The following is a 23,828-nucleotide window of genomic DNA, read 5'->3' on the forward strand; positions in this document are numbered from 1 at the left end:
GTCTGAGAAGCAGGAGTTATCAAAAGAAGCTGAGCAGGGGCGCCTGGGTGGGTCAGTCGTTAAGCATCTGCCTTTGGCTCAGGTCATGATCCCGGGGTCCTGGGATCGAGCCCCGCATCGAGCCCCGCATCGGGCTCCCTGCTCAGCAGGAAGCCTGCTTCTCCCTCTCCCACTCCCCCTGCTTGTGTTCCCTCTCTGGCTGTGTCTCTCTCTGTCAAACAAATAAAATCTTTTTTAAAAAAAAAACAACAAAAGAAGCTGAGCAGACATAGCAGAGGTGCGGGAGGGTGCAGAAGAAAACCCAGGAAAGCAAGTGTCACAGAGCCCAAGGGAGGAAAGAGTTTCCAGAGGGAGTGGTCATCAGAGTCAAATGCCACAGAGAGGTCAGGTTAAGGCTGAAGTCACTGGATTTAGCAATTAGGAGGTGATTATTACCCTCAGCAAAGGCAACTTCAGGGGGATGGTGGGGAAAGAATTCCTGACAGCAGTGAGGAGAGGAAAGGATGAATGAGGGATGAAAGCAGAATACGATTTTAAGAAGCTGGTTTGTGAAGGAGAGGGAGGATAGAGAATGACATCAAAGGAGCAAGATACAGAAAAAGGGGAGGCATTTTGTTGGGGTGGGTTTTTTTTTAATTTATTTTGAAAGTGGTTGCTATTAGTATATATTTATAAGCCAAGGATATATAAAATTTATAGGACGTTGAATTTTATAGAAGCAGAGTCCCAGAGAAGGAAAGAAAGGATGCATGCAGAGTTTATACTCAGACCAGAGCGATGAAGTGGAAGGTTACACATGATCAGAGGGTTGCTGGAAGGGCTGTGGTGAGCGAAGGGAGTTCATAACAGATGGCAGTAAGGAGATAACAGGGAATGATATTCTGAAGTCGATAGTCCAAGTGAATAATAGGGCATAATTTCCTTCAGCAAACAAAGTGGGGGTTTTGCACACACACTGGGCTCTGTGCCAGGGGCTGGCTATCACAGGATGAAGAAGATGCCGGGAATCTCACAGTCTTCTCTGGTACTCACCCCCAAAACAACTTAGCTTTTATCCCTGCCTCTCTTCCCACCCACCCTCTCTTCCCATCCCCCTTTCCTTGTTCTTCTGTTTTATTACTCTCCTGTATGGATTTCTCCTCTCACTCTTCTTCTCCTGTCTCCCTTATCTGCACACTGAGCTCTCTGGACGCCATCTGGTCCTTTTCTCTTCCCCTCTCCCTCAAACTAAGCAAAACAAGGGAACAAAGTCAGCTTTGAGTTTTTCTTATTTATCGAATAAGTATTTGTTTCCTGTGCTTAATTTGTTTAAACAAATAGGTTGAAGATTTTATGCTTTTTTTTCTCTAAAGTTGTGCAGGAGTCTCAATTAGCTTTGTTCTATTGGTTAACGACTCTTATAAATAAACCTTCCCCAACCTGTGGCAGGGCCCCCTGGGGAAGGAAGGGACATGTTTCATCTGCAACAGACACAATGTTTATTTTGCATACACTGTTGATTCTTAGAAAGAGAGGACTTAAATGCTATAGTCTTAAAGAAAATAATGGTTTTGAGGTTTGTATGTATTATACCAGTAAGGAAAACATAAAGAACAAGGGAAAAAAATCATATTGATGCCCATACATTCAGTGTTACAACTGGAATTCAAATGATAAGGGAGTATACAAAAGAAATTTCTGGCCAAAGAAAACTGGTTGCATCTGGAAATCTCCTGCTGTCTGTTGCTAGCCAAGAAAATCAGTGCCTTTTTCTTTCCCCTGACCTGGCAACTGAACCGAACTCAGGCCCCGTGTTGCCCTGGTAACAGCAGATGACACCACACTGCTGAGAGGGAGCCCCCAAGCCACATGCAGCACAGGGGTCCCGACTCTGGTCTTGGAATCTCAGGAGTAACACACAACTGCGTTTGACACTGACTTTGGCTTCTTTAGCTGACTTTGGGCCACAAGTCTTTAACTGCACTTCAACAGAAGCAGTCCTTGACACTGATCATTTCTGTTGGGAGTAGCTACATAAAAAATTGCACCCATTGCTAAATTCTGCACCCAGTCTGCCAACAGCCTAAAATTGTTGGTCATTAAATTTAGAAATAGCACTCAAATTTTATGACTTCCAAACAACGCCTCCAATTATAAACTTCTTGTTAAATGTTTTGACATGTCCTTTATAAAGGAATCTTCAGTAAAGTTTTTTAAACTGTTCTAACTTTTATAAAAGGAAAATTCGTGGAGAGGAAGACTCTTCAGGGAGCACCAAGGCATGAAGTTGGGAAGGGGCCCCAGGACAAGTTCAGGTTCAGGTTCCCTGAAATGCAGGCCAGACTGGTGGGGTGGGGACAGACTTGTCCCCAGGTGGCAGCACTGAGAATGCAGTGGGCTTGTGTGAGCCATCTTCATGGCTAACGATGAGGCAGGAGCCAGAAAGCGCAAAAGGCCAAAAACAGCCCTTACAAAACTGTAGAGAAAACCAATTTGTCTTTGTGTTTTCCAGCTTCTTAACCCGGTTCACATGTGTTCATGCCAGCCAGCCAGCCTTCTGTACTACAAGGGTGTGTTTCCCACAAGCTCTTCACACTTGCCTTTCCTCAGGGCAGGATTCAGGCTGTCTTTCACAGAAGAACAAAAATATCTAATAAAATAGTTCACAGTAAGGGGTGCCCGGGTGGCTCAGTCGGTTAAGCGTCTGCCTTCGGCTCAGGTCATGATCGAGCCCCACGTCAGGCTCCCTGCTCAGCGGGAAGCCTGCTTCTCCCTCTCCCTCTGCCTGCCTCTCTGCCTACTTGTGCTCTCTCTCTCTCTGTCAAATAAATAAATAAAATATTTTTTAAAAAAATAGTTCACAGTAAATTACCAACTGGAGAGAAAACAGCTTCATTATATTCTTTTGGGGGTATTTGCATTTTAGAGGATGGCCTTAGAAGGCAGTGCGTAAACTGAAGAGGACACAGTCTTGGACAGAAATTTTAGCTGGTGTGGCAGGCAATTGGAGAAGTGCTTGGAGGCAGGAAGAGTATGCTTCCAGCCCCAGCACCCCTCCCATGGTGATGATGTATTCACCACATTTAAAATAATGATCTCTTGGCATGGATACATCCAAATTATTTTGTAGTGCGACCTACATTATCCAAAAGGACCTCAAGCCTTCTTTTCCTCTATTTTTCAGCCCACTTCTGACACCCAAACCCTGTGCTTGGTTGTAAAACCTTAAGAGAATCCAAAGGGCAAAAGTGTCTGCAAAAGCAAACAAGTAATTACTTTTATAGGTATGACATCATGGTTATATAAAGACATAAAATCGATCCTCTCCCCAATTTTATCATTCTTGAGAATTGAAACCAAATCTTCATGCTGTTTACTTTGTCAGTTTGATGGGACTAGAACTCATTTCACAAAGGATAAGGCTTTCCTTACATTGACTTTCGGATGGTTTTCTTTTACATAAATCATTTTTGCTTGCTAACTTAGCTTCTCTCTCACTTTTCCCCCTTTTCCCTCTCCCACGTACATTTCTCAGGACAAATGTTGCCTTTCACTTCACTGCCAGCCCCTCTCAACCTCAGGTAAGTGAAGGGTTTCAAGGTTATCGTGATTCTACCTGTTGACAATACCCTCCAAAAAGCCATAGTAATAGGCAGAGTCAGCATGCAGTGTTGCCCTTGACTTTTTACAACTTGTGATATATTTGCATTTTTGACGTGTTGTTCATATTACTGGGATTTTAGACACAACGTTTAATCTTTTCACCTTAATTGGTATGAAATAGGAGGCGTGACATCTGTTGGCAGATGTTCGTTGGCTCAACTTTTAGCAAATTGCATGCCTGTTATGCATCAAGGACAGTATTAGGCTGTCCTAGGTGCTGGGGATACGAGGTGAAGAAGAAAGAGACGCAACTTCTGCCCTCATGGACCTTGTACTCAAAATGGGTGCTGGGGGCCAGGGAGTGGAAGGCCAAACACAATACAGGTACACAAATAATTAACTGACCTAGAAATGCAATAAAAACAAGACAGACTTTAATTTCCACAGTGTTATGGGTAGAATAAATTAGTTATTCCTGTCATAAAGAGAGACCAGGAATGCTGACATGAGAAGAATTAGATATTTGTGCTGTGTTCTCCATTAAACCATAATCATAAACAGAATAAATACTTGAAAACTTTGATTTAAGCCGCTTTTCTGTTGACACTTCTAGCTACCTTCCTTTTTTCTTTCTTGGCTTCTGAAAGAGTAAAGTCTATGCAATAGCAAGTTTATAACAGATTTATTTAATGTCCTGATATTTTTTGTAAATCTTCTGCAGGCTGTAATACAGCTTAGGTCATATGTGGCTACTTAATTTTTTGTTTTGGATATGCTAAAACTGGGATTAACATATATATGGATACTGGTGTAATTCGATTACAGACATTTACTTGCTGGTAAATATTTAACAACCAGTTCCCAGAGAGAAACTCCTGATTTGTAGCATTTGCCCATTTCTGTGGTGAAAATACTTCTATTCTGGCTAATCTCAAGCTGCCAACATGATGTCCTTGAATACAGAGTTGGGAAGAGATGTGTGCAATTGGCTCTCCAAACCTGTATGAGCCAACTCCCACACATCTTTTAGGAGCTAGATTTCCCATCAGTGAGAGCCTCCACACTGCGTATACACTGCCACCCAGTGACAAAACCAACTCCTATAGTATATAGGAATATATATGATAGGGGCGCCTGGGTGGCTCAGATGGTTAAGCGTCTGCCTTCGGCTCAGGTCATGATCCCAGGGTCCTGGGATCGAGCCCCACATCGGGCTCCCTGCTCTGCGGGGAGCCTGCTTCTCCCTCTGCCTCTGTCTCTCTCTCTCTCTCTGTCATGAATAAATAAATAAAATCTTTAAAAAAAAAAAAAAGTTTCTCTTTCTTAAAAAAAAAAAAAAAAAGGAATATATATGATACTCCTGTTGCTAACGGTGATCACAGTAATGCTCTTGGGTTACAAAGTTCGGCTTTTCTAAGAACCAAAAATACTTCTTGAGAATTCCAGAGCATTTACCTTTGGAAGAGCCCTGTATTATATGTATTTGAATCAAGCTCCAAAATGAAAGGTCCAAATGAAGTGGGTTCTTGGGAGTGTTGCCATCTGTTACAAGGCATGAACAGACTTCCAAACTGCAGCGTTAATGACACTCCTTAATCTTGAGGTTATTTTTTTCCCCATCAGAAGGTTGTGGATTATTGGACAACATTCTATTTTTACTGCTCTGATTCTCAGTATAAGGTTAGTAAAGAGGATGCTGGAATACAGAATTAAGTTTTAACATGTCTTGCCTCTCCTTTAAACTGATAGATTTATTAGAGTCCTAGGATATTGGGCTTGTTTTGGCTGGTGTCCTCAAAATCTTAATGTCAAGCTTCTCAAGCAGTTACCACATTTATAGTTATTGGACAGAAGCTTCCTTTCTTCATTTATTGGCAACATGTTGAAAAGTCAGGGTTACCAACAGTGGATTCATAATCTAATCTAGGTAAATTGGTATAACTTCTTTCTATTATAAATACTTCCTGATTCTGATGATACCTGAGAAATAATTTTGAAGATATCTCAGCCTGCTCCAAATTGTGAACATATTTCAAGGCACTAGAAGTAGTGCTTGATCTTTGAATGGAAATATTGTCTGGCTATATTCCAGCCAGGAAACAGATTCTTTAGCAAGAAGTCTAGGCGCAGGGTAGGTCTAGTGGTAATTCTTGCCTAAAGGAAGGTTGTTAAGAATCTTGAAGAACAGGGCGCCTGGGTGGCTCAGTTGGTTAAGCGACTGCCTTCGGCTCAGGTCATGATCCTGGAGTCCCGGGATCGAGTCCCGCATTGGGCTCCCTGCTCGGCAGGGAGTCTGCTTCTCCTTCTGACCCTCCTCCCTCTCCTGCTCTCTCTCTCAAATAAATAAATAAAAAATCTTTAAAAAAAAAAAAAAGAATCTTGAAGGCTTATCTGCTTTTCAGTGTGGAGCTTCCTACTTCAAAATGATCACATAGAAGTAAATGCTGTCTCATGTTACATCTTGAATATCCCTAGTTCAAAGGGTTGGGGGGATCTTCTTAAGCAGAAACTGGAATGAAGTACAGGAAAGTTTAGTTGAGAAAGAAATGCTAACAAATGAAATGACAACATTGTCTGAAATGGCTACCTTGTTTTGTTCACTGCTGTATGCCTAATATCTGGCTCAGAGCCCAGAGCCCTGCACACAGCAGTTGCTCAATATATGTGAGATGAATGGCTGACTGAATTAATGGAGATTGTAAAACCAGTTTGAATTCATAACTGTAAACATTCTTTAATATTAACAAATCATTTCTTTCTTTTTCTTATTCTCAGTATTTTCTATACAAATTTCCTGATGATGTGGACTCAGTTATTATTAAAGTCAGGTCTGAAATGGCTTACCCATGTTCTGTTGTCTCAGTGCAGAATATCACGGTGAGTCTTAATAACTTGTGAACCTTTCAATATGGAGCATAATATTGTCCCAGGATAAATGAAAGAGGAGGGTGGGGACCATGTCGTCCTCTTACCCTGTATCTCCTGCAAAACTGCTAAATAATAAAATCAGTATCTTGTGCACACAAGTGGATAATCTGTTTGGAAACACTGATTTGGGGAGATGGAGACTAGTTGACTCCTCACCAAAATAAACAAAGGAAAGAAGGAAGGGAGGGAGGATCATGACAAAGAATATGGAAGACCAAATCGTGGGCTGCTCAAGAAACATAGAAACCTACTGTTTATTCTAGGTTTTAAAATTTTTATTGTAACCATAGGCCATTTCTGTCTCATAATGTGTTAATAAAAAATGGGAAAGGTGTTATAAACTTTAAGACAATGTTTTCAGTTCTTTTTGATATAAAGTGACCTTTAGAGAACTTTAGAAGACAAGGCACCAAGTTTTAGGAGGACTGTTGTGTGACTTTTCTTGGAGAAAATGTTTCCTGGTTTTGGGTTTAGTAAGGAACCCCTTGCTCTGTGATCCAGGCGGAATGCGTGGTGTGTATAGTATGGCTTTAGTGATGCTTTCTTTTTTTATCCTTCATGCACATCACAGTGTCCAGTGCATGATCTCGACCACAATGTGGAATTTAATGGTGTCTATCAGTCTATGACCAAGAAAGCTGCCATCACACTACAGGTGAGACATCACTTCTGGGGTCACTATTGTCAATGACAATACACAGTTTATTCACAACACACAGTCAGGTCACCTGTTGGGCCAGCATCCAGAAGGTATCATCATTCACTGTGTGCCTTGGATAGCTTTCCTTTATGATGGGTTTTAAAATCAAGATTGTGGGGCCCCTGGGTGGCTCAGTCAGTTAAGCATCTTCCTTCAGCTCGGGTCATGATCTTGGAGTCCTGGGATCAAGCCCCGCTGTGGACTCCCTGCACAGTGGGGAGTCTGCTCCTTCTCCCTCTTCCTCTACTCCTCCCCATCCCCCAGTCGTGCTCTCTCTCTCTCACTCTCAGATAAATAAAATTTAAAATAATAAGAGTAAAAATAAGTAAAACAAAATAAAACAAAGATCGCTTCTCCTGAAATCAAAGCCCAGGCCATGGTGGACAACGCTACTCTGCCATTCCCCTTGGGAAGTCTTAGGAACCCATGATGCAGTGGAACATATATCTGACAGACTGCTTAGAGAGGTAAGATGAGATACCAATCTCCTCATTGGGGGATGCCAATTTAGTGTGAAGTTTGATCTATTAAAAGGAATTGAATACTCTGTATCCTAATACTCTGTATACCTATAACAGTAACCAAAAGAGGACTTCCATTCTGGATAGAATGGATAAGTTCAAAGGAATATAGACCACATGTGTATAGCGGTTTGCCCTTTTGTCATTTGTAATTAAATTATTATTTCAATGACAGTTTTATAGCAAAAATGAACATATATCATGTCAGTAGATTTTCAAAGAGATTCTGTCCCTGCCTTTAGGGTGGTGTTTACTTAAGTTACTTACAACTTGGTCTGTTCTCCAGGGTAAGGTGATACTGTTTACTAAATAACAAGGAATGAAGAGAGGTTAATTATAATTTAGCTATCAAATGTAAAAAGCCCTATTAGGCTTTAATTTCCTAGTGCCTCAGTTTTGATATGCCAAATATCTGTTCTTGTTCACTCCTGAATAAGGAGACTGGGACACAGAGAAGTACACTTAGAGAAAGTTAAAGCCAGGACTATAACTCAGGTCGCCTCACTTAAATCTTTGCATCCCTAACCTAAATTATTTAATTGTGGCTGTGTGACTTTTAGGAAAGTCATTTATCATTAGATTATTTTTATTTTCTATTTTTTAAAGATTTTATTCATTTATTTGAGAGAGAGAAAGAGCACACACGGCGGGGGAGGGAGCCGGGAAGGGCAGAGGGAGAGGGAGAAGCAGAATCCTCCCCCCCCCACCCCCCAACCGCTGAGCAGGGAGCCAGACTCAGGCTCGATCCCAGGACCCTGAGATCATGACCTGAGCTGAAAACAGACGCTTAACCAACTGAACCACCCAGGCACCCCTATCATTATATTTTAAATAATAAAAACTTAATATAGTGAACCTAAAACACTCTAAAGTATGCTAATTTTAAAAACATAGTATACAAGTATTAATTATTAAACATAGGCTGTTAACATACTTTTTACATGGGACCTATTACAGTTCTAAGCACCTAAGTGGACACAAGATAGATTGAAATTAGAATAGTGTATGTACTTGAATTTTTTGTATGTAACAATTATTTTATTGTGGATAAAATCTGATGTAAATCATGGGTATCTGAAGGATCTTTCTAAGAAATTAGGGGGTAGGGGTGAACTTCACTTTTCTTCTCTTTCCTCTCTGTTCACACCCCCACCAGCATGGACTTTCTCCCCTTTTGCTATCCTTTCTTGCTATCACAAGTTGTTATGTCTTATGCAGAAGAAGGATTTTCCAAGCAAGCAGTTCTTCGTGGTATTTGTGATAAAGCCTGAAGATTATGCCTGTGGAGGATCTTTCTTTATCCAGGGTAAGAGATAGTGAGGAATGCTTGCTTCTTAGAAAAACCTAATGAAATGGAATGGGAGGGAAGGCAAAAGCTCACAGTGGCCTCTTACTACCATCTCTAGTTCTCACTGAGGGTCATCAGCAGTCACTTGCCAGGCAGTCTGAGAGATATTTGAAAAAATATATATAAGGAAGAAAATGATCAATCTAAAGCTATTGTTGATACTAGAGGATGTCACTTAGTGCCCTACATCTTTTCAAAGTCTTCTGCTCCCTCAGACCACGTGAGGTTTACTCACTCAGTTGGCCTTTTACTCAACAAATATTTGCTATTATGTAATAGTGATTTTATGCAGCATATCAAGGTCCACTTTCTAAGATCAGTTTGGTAGCCAACAGTAATGAGCCACTGTATTTATCCGTAGTCATCATTTCCACAAGGACGTACAAGGAAAATTCAGAGTTCTCAATTTCAGTTGCCAAAATTTTATACCTGGCAAGATGGTAAGAAAGCAAAGTGGACAATTTATCCCCATGACAGGCATTGTGTGAGCTCTTAGGCATAGTAAAAATGGTTATGGGTCACTACTTAGGAACTACTGTGGGAATGGAATAGGCTGTTGATTGAAAACACAGACCCCTCCCCCAGCAGCTGAGGAGCCACATGTGATTAACACGGAGGGTGTTTACTACTGAGTATACATCGTTCTCTTGCCATTTGGGTGAAATTTCTGCTTATGTATTCTTTAATCTCTTAACTATATAGTTTAGAATTTTGCCGGTGTCCATTGTCCTTTGGTAAACTATGAGTCCTTTTATGACTATATAACAAAAAACAAATTTTCACTGGCTGGAATAGTGCAAACCAAAAGATGAGACAGCTTTTATTTTAGTAGCTGTTTTCTTCAGATGTCTGTGGCATATTGAGTCACATGGATAGCAGAGGATGAGCCGAGCCTTCTTCACTCCAGAAGGGGGGCTGCAGTCTCACTGCTTCAATACTATCAAAATACACCCAAGCAAAGGCCAAATTGAAGGCTTAGCCCAAAGGGGTATTAGATGGTTTGTAGCTTTGGGGATTAGGTTTTCCTCTAGTTCTTGCTACAAGAAAATTCAGCAACCAGAGCTAATTGTGGACAGTTTTTGAACAACCGTTCAGATGAGAGGCCAAGAACCAAATATCTGATCTATTGTGCCTTGTTCTTTTTTACCAGAAAAGGAGAACCAAACCTGGAATCTACATCGAACAAAGAACCTTAAAGTGACCATTGTTCCTTCCACTAAAGGTCGGTATTGCCTCTAGGATTCAAAGGAGAAAAATTTCTATGTGAGGAAGTCAATCATATGCATCAATGCTAATGCCAGCCTTCCAGAGAAACATCATAAGAAAACTGGTATTTACCTTAGAGATAGAAGAGAGAATCAAAGCATTTTGTTAAATCTCTTCCAGAAAGAGAGGGAACTCAATTGTGAAGTTGTATACGGGAAGTCCCTTCCTTACCTTCCACTGGCAACTCATGAGTGTGAAAGGTGGCCATTTGTGAATAATGTCGGGGTGACCTCCTGCAGTTTTGCTGCTTTGAATGGAAATATATTAGGACTTCAGAATGGGTATGATGGAGATGGGCCCATGAAGCTGTCCTGTCCCAAACATGGTCCTCTTTTCTCCTGAGGACACCCTGACCCAAGTTGTTTCTCTTCCCTCAGGATCTGTTGATGTGAATTCCATCCTTATCAGTCTCTTCATCTTCTTCTTCTTCTACTTCGGATTCCTGCTTATTGTGCTTGTTCATTGTATCAGGTAAATCAAGAGTATCAAGAAATGTTAATCCCCTTTGCCTTCTCTGCATAGGAATTAGAGCATTAGGCTTTAGAGCCATATTGACCAGATTCAACTCTACCTCAAGCACCAACCGTGTGACCTTGGGCTAATTACTTAATCTTTCTGTGCTTCAGTTTCCTACTCACCATAATGAGAGCATAATTTCCCTCCTAGGGGTGCCTGGGTGGCTCAGCCGGTTAAGCGTCTGCCTTTGGCTCAGGTCATGATCCCAGGGTCCTGGGATCGAGCCCCGCATCAGGCCTCCTGCTCAGCAAGGAGCCTGCTTCTCCCTCTCCCTCTGCCTGCTGCTCCCCCTGCTTGTACTCTCTCTCTCTCTGTGTCAAATAAATAAATAAAATCTTTAAAAAATAATAATAATAACAATTTCCCTCCTAGAATTGTGTAACTGCAGTATTCACATCAATGTCCTGCACAGAGTGAGTGCTGGTAGAGTGTTAGTTCTTTTCATAGTTAATAAAACCTCAACAGAAAGACAGCGTGGCTATTTTTTGGACCAGGAAATCCTGTAAATCCTATGGAATGTAGGAAATGATGAGTTCTTCCCAATATGGAGAAACATATTAAATATTCCATTAATAGCTTTAAATATTCCATCAACAAGTAAATTAATACCTGAAATAAATCTCAAGGTATACTAAACAGCAGGAGTGATGTGCTTTGGTACCGTATTAGCAGCTGCTTTCTTACTACTATAGCATCAATTTTCCAGTAAAATGTCCCTTGAGAGGAAAAAAAGGAGATGATGGTACTGTAATTTGACCAAGACAATTTCCCTTCCCAAGAGTTTGGAGTCCATAATAAAAAGGGCCCCGGTTTCTCCTTGCATCTCTGAGCAGGCCCTAACACTGAGAATCCTGTACCTTGTTGGGGTCTCTGTGAGGCAACTACAAAAAATGGCAGAAGGCCTACAATAAACAAATGTTCATTCCTGTCTTGAACACACAAAGAAAACAAAGCACAGAGCTTTCAGCACACAGTTTTCAGACTACCGGGCAAGCTCACAGCATTGATGGAAAACTTCCCGGCTACCACAGTAATACAGCTGTCTCAGGGTAGAGGCCTAGCTCGGATTCAAAAAATAACTCTCTTCTGTGACCTTCACAGAGCGTTTCCGTTGAGAAACTGAATTTTAAAACCCTGGGACTACCACTGGCCATATCTGGCACAAATGGAGCATCAAAATAATTAAGGATAATAAATTTATAAACCACTGAGAAAAATAGAAATTTGTGAATCCAAATTGATGAAGGGAGAGAGGGAGAGAAGGAGGGAGGGAGGACCTAAATACCTCCAGATACAAATCCAAAGGCGCCAACCACGTAGTACGCATTAGGGAAGGGAGCCATTAGCAAATGCTGACAATGTAAGGGAGGACTCTTGCCTATATCAGAAGGCCAAAAGCTGCTGGAAAATATGGAAGGAGTGCTGGCATTGGAAAATCATCATTTTGCATAGATTAAGAATCATCAGTGGATACTAAAATACGAGGGAAATCTGATGAGAATCAAGGTACTGCACTGCCATAAAGTGTATCCCCATGATTTGCTTCCTAGTTGTAAGGGAAACATAGTAACTCTCCAATGGAAACTCAGACCAGGATTGGCTGGGTGATCAAAATTAATGTGAGCGAGGGGAAGATGGATGTTGTGTGCCTCCACATGGGACACTCTGAGGAGACAGCACCACGTATGCAATATTCCAGCCAGAAAGGCATATTTTATATGTAATCCTGAGGACAAACTGAACTAACTCAAAATGACAAACATTCTATTAGAACGTGTCTTCAGAGACAAAGGAAGGCCATGGAAATGGTCTAGATTGAAGGAGACGAAAGAGATATGGGCAACTAAAGGCAACACCTGGTCTCAGACTGGATCTTTTGCTAGAAGAAGAATATGCTATAAAGGACATTATTGGATCAATTAACAAAATTGTAATACAGACAGATTAGGTAAGAGTATCATATTGATGTTAAATTTGCTGAATCTGACAACGACACTATGGTTAAGGAAGAGAATATCAGAATATCTTTATTCTTTGGAAGTATTGAGAGTGCCTGGCTGGCTCAGTCAGTAGAGCATGAGACTCTTGATCTCGGGGTCATGAGTTTGAGCCCCATGTTGGGCATAGAGCTTACTTTAAAAAAATGGAAATACTAGGGCGCCTGGGTGGCTCAGATGGTTAAGCGTCTGCCTTCAGCTCAGGTCATGATCCCAGGGTCCTGGGATCGAGTCCCGCATCGGGCTCTCTGCTCCTTGGGAGCCTGCTTCTCCCTCTGCCTCTCTCTCTCTCTCTCTGTCTCTCATGAATAAATAAATAAATAAAATCTTTTTAAAAAATGGAAATACTTAGGAATAACAGTTCATTACATAAGCAACTTACTTTCAAATGGTTCAAAAAATTATATATATATATTTTAATGTGTGTGTATATATATATACACACACATATATTATACACATGCAGAATGATAAAGCAAATGGGGTATCATGCTAACAATAAGTGAATCTAAATAAAGGGTATTTGGGTGTTTTATATTTTATTCTTATTTTTACAGCTTCTCTGTAAATTTGAAGTTATTTTCTAATAAAAGTTAAAAACAAAATCCCTAGTGTAGAGGCAAATATATCTGGAAAGTATATACATTAACCGATTATCAGCCTACTTAATTTACTAGATCATAATGGCTGACATTTAAGAGGCACCATGCTGAGCCCTCTGAGCAAATTATCTCATCTAATGCCCTACAATAAGTACTAGTATTTTTTTTTTAAAGATTTTATTTATTTATTTGACAGAGACAGAGACAGCGAGAGCAGGAACACAAGCAGCGGGAGGGGGAGAGGGAGAAGCAGGCTTCCCGCGGAGCAGGGAGCCCGATGCGGGACTCGATCCCAGGACCCTGGGATCATGACCTGAGCCGAAGGCAGACGCTTAACGACCGAGCCACCCAGGCGCCCCTTTTTTTAAGATTTTATTTGTTTGAGAGAGAGAGAGAGCAAGAGAGAGAGCACAAATAGGGGGGAGGAGCAGAGAGAGGGAGAAGCAGACTCCCTACTTAGGGTGGAGCCTGATGCGGGGCTCGATCCCAGGACCCTGGGATCACGACCTGAGCCGAAGGCAGACGCTTAACGACTGAGCCACCCGGGCGCCCCAATAAGTACTAGTATTATCACCACCTGATGGTTAAGGAAATTGAGGCATAGAGATATGAAGCAGTTCGACCAAAGATTCATAGCCAATAAATGAGGGACCTGGGATTTGTCTGGATTTCCAGGCAGCCTGGCTCTAGAGCCTGGCAGGCTAGTCAAGACGGGTCTGGAGTGGTCAGGGCATGTGAGGGAGGGCAGCCCTGACCAGGGAGGCCAAACCAAAAGTCTGGCACCCCGGCATGGATGCGATTGGGAAAGGACCCAAAAAGCTCTCAATTTTGACTCAGATGAGCTCCAAGATCATGGAAAAAGAAGTTCATCTCTTCTGCCTCTCTTAGGAAAACCATCTCTATGCCTGATGATTTCAATTTTAGAAGATAGGATTTTACCTCTTTAGTTAACAGCATGCATAATCAACATACCAACAGACAAAAAATTAAGAACTGGATATCAATCTCCCTAAAGTTGTCATTCAGCCTACAGAAGCAAGCACAGCTTTTGCAAGTTGAGGTAGAAGGCTCTGTTGAAACCTCTGGCTGCCAGCTTATTTTGCTACAGTCAATTGCACTAGCATAAATTCTTTCCAAATACAGAGAAGCTGAAAATAGAAATCTGGAGACATAAGAACTATTTGGCATTCTTTTTTTTTTTTTTAAAGATTTTATTTATTTATTTGAGAGAGAGAGAATGAGAGAGAGTACATGAGAGAGGGGAGGGTCAGAGGGAGAAGCAGACTCCCCGCCGAGCAGGAAGCCCGATGCGGGACTCGATCCCAGGGACTCCAGGATCATGACCTGAGCCGAAGGCAGTCGCTTAACCGACTGAGCCACCCAGGCGCCCCTATTTGGCCTTCTTAATAAGAGGATAGACTAAGGGAAAACGCTAACAGAACTCTTCCCTCATTGAACTCAGCAGAAATAACAGTTTTCTACAAAACCAAATGAAGCCAGTCCTGGAGCATAATGCCATTTGCTTGATGAGCTCCCTGTACTTTATTATTAATACATCTGGGGTTTGCAGTACATGCTAGGAAATCAGAATGAAACATGAATAAGAGACATGGCTCCCGCCCTCAGGGAGCTAAGAATCCAAAGTATTAGCTGTACTGACTTGAACCTAAACCCCATTCCCCTCCCATTCCCAGCCACAATCCGTTCAACAAGTATTTAAGGAGCCACTACAATAAATGTGCACACCCTGGGCCAAACACTGGATATATGTTCTCTTTTTTTTTCTTTTTTTATTATTATTATGTTATGTTAATCACCATACATCATTAGTTTTTGATGTAGTGTTCCATGATTCATTGTTTGCGTATAACACCCACTGCTCCATTCAATAAGTGCCCTCCTTAATGCCCATCACCAGGCTAACCCATCCCCCCCCCCAGAACCCTCAGTTTGTTTCTCAGAGTTCATCGTCTCTCATGGTTCATCTCCCCCTCCGATTTTCCCCCCTTCATTCTTCCCCTCCTGCTACCTTCTTCTTTTTTTTTTTTAACATATAATGTATTATTTGTTTCAGAGGTACAGATCTGTGATTTAACAGTCTTGCACAATTCACAGCACTCACCATAGCACATGCCCTCCCCAATGTCTATCACCCAGCCACCCCCTCCCTCCCACCCCCCACCACTCCAGTAACCCTCAGTTTGTTTCCTGAGATTAAGAATTCCTCGTATCAGTGAGGTCATTTGATACATGTCTTTCTCTGATTGACTTATTTCACTCAGCATAACACTCTCCAGTTCCGTCCACGTCTGGATATATGTTCTCTTTTTTTTTTTTTTAAAGATTTTATTTATTTATTTGTGAGAGAGAGAATGAGAGAGAGCACATGAGAGGGGGGAGGGTCAGAGGGAGAAGCAGACTCCCTGCCGAGCAGGGAGCCCGATGCGGGACTCGATCCCGGGACTCCAGGATCATGACCTGAGCCGAAGGCAGTCGCTTAACCAACTGAGCCATCCAGGCGCCCTGGATATATGTTCTCTTATTCATTTCTCCCAACCACCTTGCCAGACATTGAGTTCAAACTGCACAATCCTGAGAGTATTCATCCTTCCCTTGATTCTTGTATTGGTTATCTATGGCCACGATAATGCTACATAAAAATCAACCATAAAAACTCCAATAGCATACAGCAATAAATATTTAAGTTTACTTACAAATCTCTGGGTCAGCCAGATGCTGCTGCTAATCCAGACTGGGCTCAGAGATCTCAGTTGGGTGTGGTCATAGAGTACAATCACCCGGCAGGTCAGCTAGGAGCTGGCTCTTCTAGACCAGCCTCAGCAGCACTTGGTCTCTCAAATTCCCGCAGGCTGGCCCTGGCTTATTGTATCTCCAAGAGAGATGGCAGAAGAGTGCTAGGCCCCCTTAAGACGTAGGTTCAGCAGTGGCATGATATCACTTCTCCTTTCTATTAGTCAGAACAAGTCATGAGGCCAGCCTAGATTCAAGAGGTGAAGATACAGACTCCAACTTTCGATTTAAGGAGCTGAATACAAGAGGACATGTAGCCATTTTGTAATCAATCTGGCATAGTTCTCATTTACTATTTTCTCCTTTGCTCATGGGATACTGCCTGCCTCAGCCTAGTTTTCTAAATCATTTAACTCCTCTACTGAAGAATTTTGTCAGCTCCAAAACCTACAGCAAATGTAGGTTAAAGCCCGTTAGTACAAACACATCATCTTTTATGAGTCCATAAAATTGCTTGCCAGTTAATATCACTAGGATTGTTTTAAAAAGGGACTTCAACAAGTGTTGGCGAGGATGTGGAGAAAAAGAACCCTCATGCACTGTTGGCGGGAATGCAACCTGGTGCAGCCACTGTGAAAAACAGTATGGAGATTTCTCAAAAAATTAAAAATAGAACTACCCTATGATCCAGTAATTGCACTACGGGTATTTACCCAAAAAGTGCAATAGCATTAATTAAAGAGTATTATGCTAAATGAAATAAGTCAGTCAGAGAAAGACAAAGACCATATGACTTCACTCAAGTGTAGAATCTAAGAAACAAAACAAATGAGCAAAGGGAGGGGGGAGAAAGAAAGACAAACCAAGAAACAGACTCTTAACCATAGAGAACAAACAGGGTTACCAGAAGGAAGGTGGGTGGGGGGAATGGGTGAAACAGGTGAAGGGGATTAAAGAGCGCACTCACCATCATGAGCACTGGGTAAGGTATAGAATTGTTGAATCATTATATTGTACACCTGAAATTAATATAACACTGTTAACTATACTGGAATTAAAATTTTAAACTTTTTTTTTTAAAAAAGAGACTTTGCCAAAGCCTCATTTGCCAGCTAGAACAGTTGGGCCAAATTGTAACTGTTTTCCTTAATAATATGCTTTGTTCATTCAACAAATATTTAGTTATCATTTCCTATGTGCCAGGCTCTGTCCCAGAGTTTAGGGATGCAGTGGCGAACAAGACAGTCTAGATCCCTGCTCTAATAGAGTTTATATTGTACAGAGGAGAAACACATCAGCAAGCAAGCAATTAACAAAGCAAATAATTTCAGCTAGTGGCAGAAAAAAAAAAAAAAACCACTGTAGTGTGATAGAGAATGGTTGGATTGGGGAAGCTACTTTAGATTTGATTTGTTCAGCAAGGAAGATCTCTCAGAAGCAAGACTTTAATAGCAAGAAGGAGCCAGCCATGTGAGGATGTGGGGAGACAGTGGCCCAGACAGAACAATAGCAAAGGCCCTGAGGCAGGGATGAGTTTGCTGTGTCTAGGAAAAAAAGAGCTATGAAGAGAAGTTCTTCCACCAAACATACCAGGATCAGGAGTGTGCAACTTCTAGAGTAGCTGTCTGAAAGTTAAGAGCATGTACCAAAGCACAAGCATGTCTAGCCCCTAACTTTCCTCCTCCCTAACTCCAACCTCACATCCAAAAGAGAGGCTCATTTGACATAGGACAGTAATTCACATTTCAATGTTTGACAGACATTTCCAAATGATATACCTGGCTTTTTTAGTAATAGCTTCACTGAGACATAATTCACAGATCATAAAATTCACCCTTTTAAAGTATACAGTTCAATGGTTTTTAGTATATTCACTTTGCAACAACCATCACCACTATTTAATTTTCATCACCTCCAAAAAGAAACTTGAGTTCATCAAGATTATAGGATATGAGATTGATATACAAAAACCAGTTGTATTTCTGTACACTAGCAATGAACAATCCAAGCATAAAATTAAGAAAACATTTCCATTTTCAATAGTATCAAAAATAATAAAATACTTGGGGTGCCTGGGTGACTCAGTCAGATGAGTGTCTGATTCTTGGTTTTGGCTGAGATCATGATCTCAGGGTCCTGGGATCCAGCCCCACATGGAGGGGGGTGGGTCCTCGCTCAGCAGGGAGTCTGCTTGAGGATTCTCTCTCTCCCTCTCCCCTCTCCAACCTGCTCGCTCTCTCTCTCTAAAATAAAAAAATATATATTTTTAAAAATAATAAAATACTTAAGAATAAATTTAACAAATTAAATATAAGATTTGTACACTGAAAACGACAAAACATCCTTAAAAGAAATTAAAGAGGACCTAAATAAATGGAATGATATCCCACGTTCATGGTTTGGAAGACTGAATATTATTAAGATGGTGTAGTAAAATAATGGCCCCCAAAAGATGGCCATATCCTAATATCCAGAACCTGTGAACATGGCAAAAAGAGATTTTTACAGATGTGATAAAATTATGGAGATTGTTCTGGGTTATCCATGTGGGTATAATCTAATCACAAGGGTCCTTGTAAGAGGGAAGCAGTGGGTCAGTGGGTCAAGGGCAGAAGGAGGAGATGTGATGATGGAAGCAGAGGCTGGAGCAGTGCACTTTGAAGGTAGAGGAAGGGGCCATGAGTAAGGAGTGGAGGCAGCCTTTAGGAGATAGACAAAGCAAGGAAAAGGGTAATCCCCCAGGATACCAGGATAACCAGGAGCCCCTAGAAGGAATACAGCCCTGTCTGCTACCTTGATTTTAGCCACATAAGACACAGTTTGGAATTCTGACATTCAGAACTATAAGATAATAAATTTGTATTATTCTAAGCCACTGAGTTTGTGATAATTTGTTATAGCAGCAACAGAAACTAAAACACATGGTTATACTCCCCAAATTGATCTACAGTAGATCCAAAACAATCCCTATCAAAGTCTCAGCTGACCTTCTTACAGAAACTGACAAACTGATCCTAAAATTCCTAGGGAAATGCAAGGGACCCAGAATAGGTAAAATAGTCATTAAAAAAAAAAAAAAGAACAAAACTGGAGGTCTTACACTTCCTATCAAAACTTACTACAAAGCTATATAATCCAAACTCTGGCACTGACATGTGGAAAGACATATAAATCGATGGAACAGAATTGAGAGTTCAGAAATAAACCCTTACATTTATGATCCTATTTTTGACAAGGGTACCAAGACAATTCAATGGAAAAAGAATATCCTTTTCAACAAATGTTGTTGAGACAACTGGGTATCAACCTGAAAAAGAACAAAGTTTGAACAAGGGGTGCCTGGCTGGCTCAATCAGAAGAGCACGTGACTCTTGATCTTTGGGTCATGAGTTCAAGGCCCACATTGGGTATAGAGATTACTTAAAAAATAAAATCTTTTTAAAAAAATTAACTCAGGGCGCCTGGGTGGTTCAGTCGTTAAGCGTCTGCCTTCAGCTCAGGTCATGATCCCAGGGTTCTGGGATCGAGTCCCACATCGGGCTCCCTGCTCAGCGGGAAGCCTGCTTTTCTCTCTCCCACTCCCCCTGCTTGTGTTCCTGCTCTCGCTGTCTCTCTTTGTCAAATAAATAAATAAAATCTTTTAAAAAAAAATTAACTCAGAACAAAGTTCCAAATATAAGAGCTAAATCAATAAAACTTTAGAAGAAAACAGGGGTATAAATCTTTTGTGACCTTGGATTAGGCAATAGTTTCTTAGATGGGACACCAGAAGCACAGGTAACAAAAGAAAAAAAAATAGGGGCGCCTGGGTGGCTCAGTCGTTAAGCGTCTGCCTTCGGCTCAGGTCATGATCCCGGGGTCCTGGGATCGAGCCCCGCATCCGGCTCCTTGCTCCGCGGGGAGCCTGCTTCTCCCTCTCCCACTCCCCCTGCTTGTGTTCCCTCTCTCGCTGCCTCTCTCTGTCAAATAAATAAATAAAATCTTAAAAAAAAAAAAAAAGATAAATTATACTTCATCAAAATTAAAACTTTTGTGCTTTTTAAAAAATGTTTTTAAAGATTTTATTTATTTATTTGAGAGAGAGAGCACAAGCAGAGGAACAGCAGAGGGAGAAGCAGGGAGTCTGTTGCGGGGCTCGATCCCAGGACCCTGGGATCATGACCTGAGCCGAAGGCAGTCACTTAACCAACTGAGCCACCCAGAGGCCCCTGTGCTTTTTTTTTTTTTAAAGATTTATTTATTTTATTTTAGAGAGAGAGAACAGGAGAGAGAAGGGCAGAAGGAGAGAGAATCTCAAGCAGACTCCCCAGTGAGCACAGAACCCAACACGGGGCTCCATCTCTCAATCCTGAGATCACGACCTGAACTGAAACCAAGAGTCAGGTGCTTAACCAATTGTGCCACCCAGGCACCCCAAAACTTTTGTACTTTTAAAGGGCCTATCAAGGAAGTGAAAATACAACACACAAAACTGGAGAAAATGTTTGCAACTCATATATCCGTTAAGAGTCTAGTATCCACACTATATAAAGAATTCTTATAAGCCAATGATACAAAGAAAAGTAAACAAAATGGGCAAAGGGTTTGAATAGCTATTTATCCAAAGAAGATATACAAGTGGCCAATAAGCATATGAAAACATGTTCAACATCATTAGCCATCAGGGAAATGCAAATCAAGAAAACAATTAGATATCATTTCTTATCCACTAGGTTGACTGTAATTTTTAATGGAAAACAACAAGAGTTGGGAAAGACATGCAGAAATTGAAACCTTATACAATGCTAGTAGGAATATAAAATAGTTCCTGATATAATGCTACTGTGGAAAAGTTTGAAAAAAAAAATACATAGTGTTACCTCATACCCAACACTTCCGTACGTAGGTATACCCAAGAGAATTTAATACATGTATCCACACAAAAACTTGTACACAAATGTTCATAGCAGTGTTATTCATGATAGCCAAAACATGGAAACAACCAAATGTCCATCAAATGTAAACAAATAAATTAAACATGGTGTATCCATCCAAAGGAATATTATTCAATCATAAAAGACTGATGTTTTGATTCATGCTACCACATAGATGAACCTTGAAAGCATTATGCTTAATGAATGAAGCCAGTCAAAAAAGACCACAGATAGTATGAGTTATATGAAATTTCCAGAATAGGCAAATTTATAGAGACAGAAAGTAGATTTGTGGTTGTCAGAAATGTACAGAAGTGGGTATTAGGGAGTGACTGCTAATAGGTTTTTAATTTGGGGGGGTGATGAAAATGTCCTGGAATTAGATAATAGTGATTGTTGCACAGTTTTGTGGACATACTAAAATTCATTGAAATATGCACATTAAAGGGTGAATTTTATGATGTGTGAATTATCTGAAAATAAAATAATCTGAAAATAGATTAATGAATTTATGTATGTAGATACATGCCTGGGAGTGGAATTAGGCCACACAGAAAGCCTATGTTTAACTTTCTGAGGAACTGCCGAAGTTTTCCAAAGTGGCTACACCATTCTACGGTCCTGCCAGCAACGTATCAGAGGTCCAGTTTCTCCACATGCAAAGGCTCATTTTTAAGAGATCCTAGCAGACAAATCTGCAACAAAGTCTATGGGGAATAAATGTAAAATGCTGAGGTTTTCACTGTCTTAGAATCATGTGTGTGTGCTTGTTTATAGGTTTAAAAGAAAATCCATCGATGGAAGCTTTGGTTCCAGTGATGGTAAGAAAAACCCCTGGTTTCAAATTCAAATGATATCGAGTATTTGTCAACATCCCATTTGTACTTCTTTTGTCTCTCTGCCTTTCATAATTTCCAAACCCTCCCTTGGTACCTATCCCACAGAGTAATCTAATCAGCAGTCTTTCTAGAGAAAGCAGAGCTAGTGAGAACCAGTTTTCATAGTTTGGTAATTACTGAGATATGGAGCTCATACTAAGAACCTTTGCTCGGAGTATCCCTTGCAGTTACCCATAGCCCATTTATCAGCCATTCATCTTTTTTTTTAAGTTTAATCTTTTCTAGTATGTAAATTGTTATCCCCAAACTGACTTGTGAACAATAAGAATTTATTGTGTCAACTCTAATACAAAGTTCACTTTTCCCAAATTGAGATAGAGGTTTTTTTGTTCAAGTAGCTAAAAACCTGAAATATTTGAGACTAATCAGTGTAATAAAGAGTATAATAACTTCGGGAAATCCAGAGTAACTGATTATTCAACCATAGTAATATGCCCTTTCCTCCAGTCTGATAATTTGAACAAAGGAATTCGATTAGCTGATCTTTTTATCAAAACTTGAAAAAATTTAAATGTCCTCATTTTTTTAACTGAGAAATAATTGACAAGTAACACTGTATAAGTTTCAGGTGTACAACCAAATGATTTGATATTTGTATATATTGCAAAACGATCACCATGATAAGTCTAGTTAACACCCATCACCACACACAGTTATAATTTTTTTTTCTTGTGATGAGACCTTTTAAGATCTACTCTCTTAGGAACTTTCAAATATACAGTACAGTAGCACTAACTATAGTCACCAGGCGGCCCCTTAGATCCCCAGGAGTTATTTATCTTATAACTGAAGTTTATACCTTTTGTAAATGTCCTCATTTTTGAAAAGTCTAAATCAGTGTGAGATAGTGTTCATAAGTTCTTTGGCATATAGTGCTTATTTGGAAAAGGAACGGTGAAATGAGACTTGATTTTTAAGTCACATGCAGCAGATGTTTAGTTCTGTGTTTTCTGTACTTAAATGAGCCCATAGAATATTAGAAAGACACAAACTGATCCCCTGCCCACCCAGCAGGAACATTTTTCACTCTGCTGGAGGGCTGCTTCTCCTGCCATCCTTTGATTTTTTTGTCTTTCTCAATGCCAGCATGTTTATTTTTCCAGCCACCCGGGCAATTGGTTTTGATAACATTCAACTAGCAGTATGAAAGACTGTGAAAGGACACCTGCTCTAGGGTCTTTAAAATCCGAAGTCCTACTTTCCCTTGTATTCATAAAATGAATTTGTCTTCTCTCTGGATCTCATCCTTTTTCTTCTAGTGCTCTCCAAGTTTTGCTCTTATTTTAGGTCTCAGTTGAACTTAGAAAGCCTGATTAGTTGGATCCCATTGGTGCTCTGTGAAAGGGTGGTCTGTTATTTTTATTGTATGAGTGAAGACATTTTATTATTGTAATGATAATTCAAGGGATTTCTGTGTTCAGAAGAGTTTCCTGAACAGTGAAGTGTAGGTGGACAGAGCTGAGACTTTAGCCAGATCATTGTCCAAGATCAAGAAGGCTCTGAAAATTAAGAGCTATAGGCACCCTTCAGGTGGCAAGCAGAAATGAATGAATGAGAAGAAAGAAAGAAAGAAAGAAAGAAAGAAAGAAAGAAAGAAAGAAAGAAAGAAAGAAAGAAAGAAAGAAAGAAAGAAAGAAAGAAAGAAAGAAAGAAAGAAAGAAAGAAAGAAAGAAAGAAAAGGAAGAAAGAAAGAAAGAAAAGGAAGAAAGAAAAGAAGGAAGGAAGAGAGAAAGAGAAAGAAAGAAAGAGGAAAGGAAGGAAGGAAGAGAGAAAGAGGAAGTGAGGGAGAAAGAAAGACAGAGAGA

General features: G+C 40.5%; 1 protein-coding gene across 1 annotated transcript in view; it reads left to right on the forward strand.

The window, feature by feature from the left end:
• Positions 1 to 23,828, forward strand: part of SIDT1 (SID1 transmembrane family member 1) — a 91,737-nt gene that overhangs the window by 35,233 nt on the left and 32,676 nt on the right. Inside the window, exons 4-10 of the mRNA XM_045902886.3 lie at positions 3,515 to 3,560; positions 6,358 to 6,459; positions 7,082 to 7,165; positions 8,950 to 9,037; positions 10,230 to 10,301; positions 10,723 to 10,816; positions 21,902 to 21,945. Coding sequence (XP_045758842.1) covers positions 3,515 to 3,560; positions 6,358 to 6,459; positions 7,082 to 7,165; positions 8,950 to 9,037; positions 10,230 to 10,301; positions 10,723 to 10,816; positions 21,902 to 21,945 — 530 coding nt within the window. The remainder of the gene's footprint in view (positions 1 to 3,514; positions 3,561 to 6,357; positions 6,460 to 7,081; positions 7,166 to 8,949; positions 9,038 to 10,229; positions 10,302 to 10,722; positions 10,817 to 21,901; positions 21,946 to 23,828) is intronic.

The sequence above is a fragment of the Mirounga angustirostris genome, unplaced genomic scaffold (genome assembly GCF_029215605.1).
Source record: "Mirounga angustirostris isolate CCGP_5_RB_7025 unplaced genomic scaffold, mMirAng1.0.hap1 SCAF_1, whole genome shotgun sequence".
Taxonomy (NCBI): Eukaryota; Metazoa; Chordata; class Mammalia; order Carnivora; family Phocidae; genus Mirounga; species Mirounga angustirostris.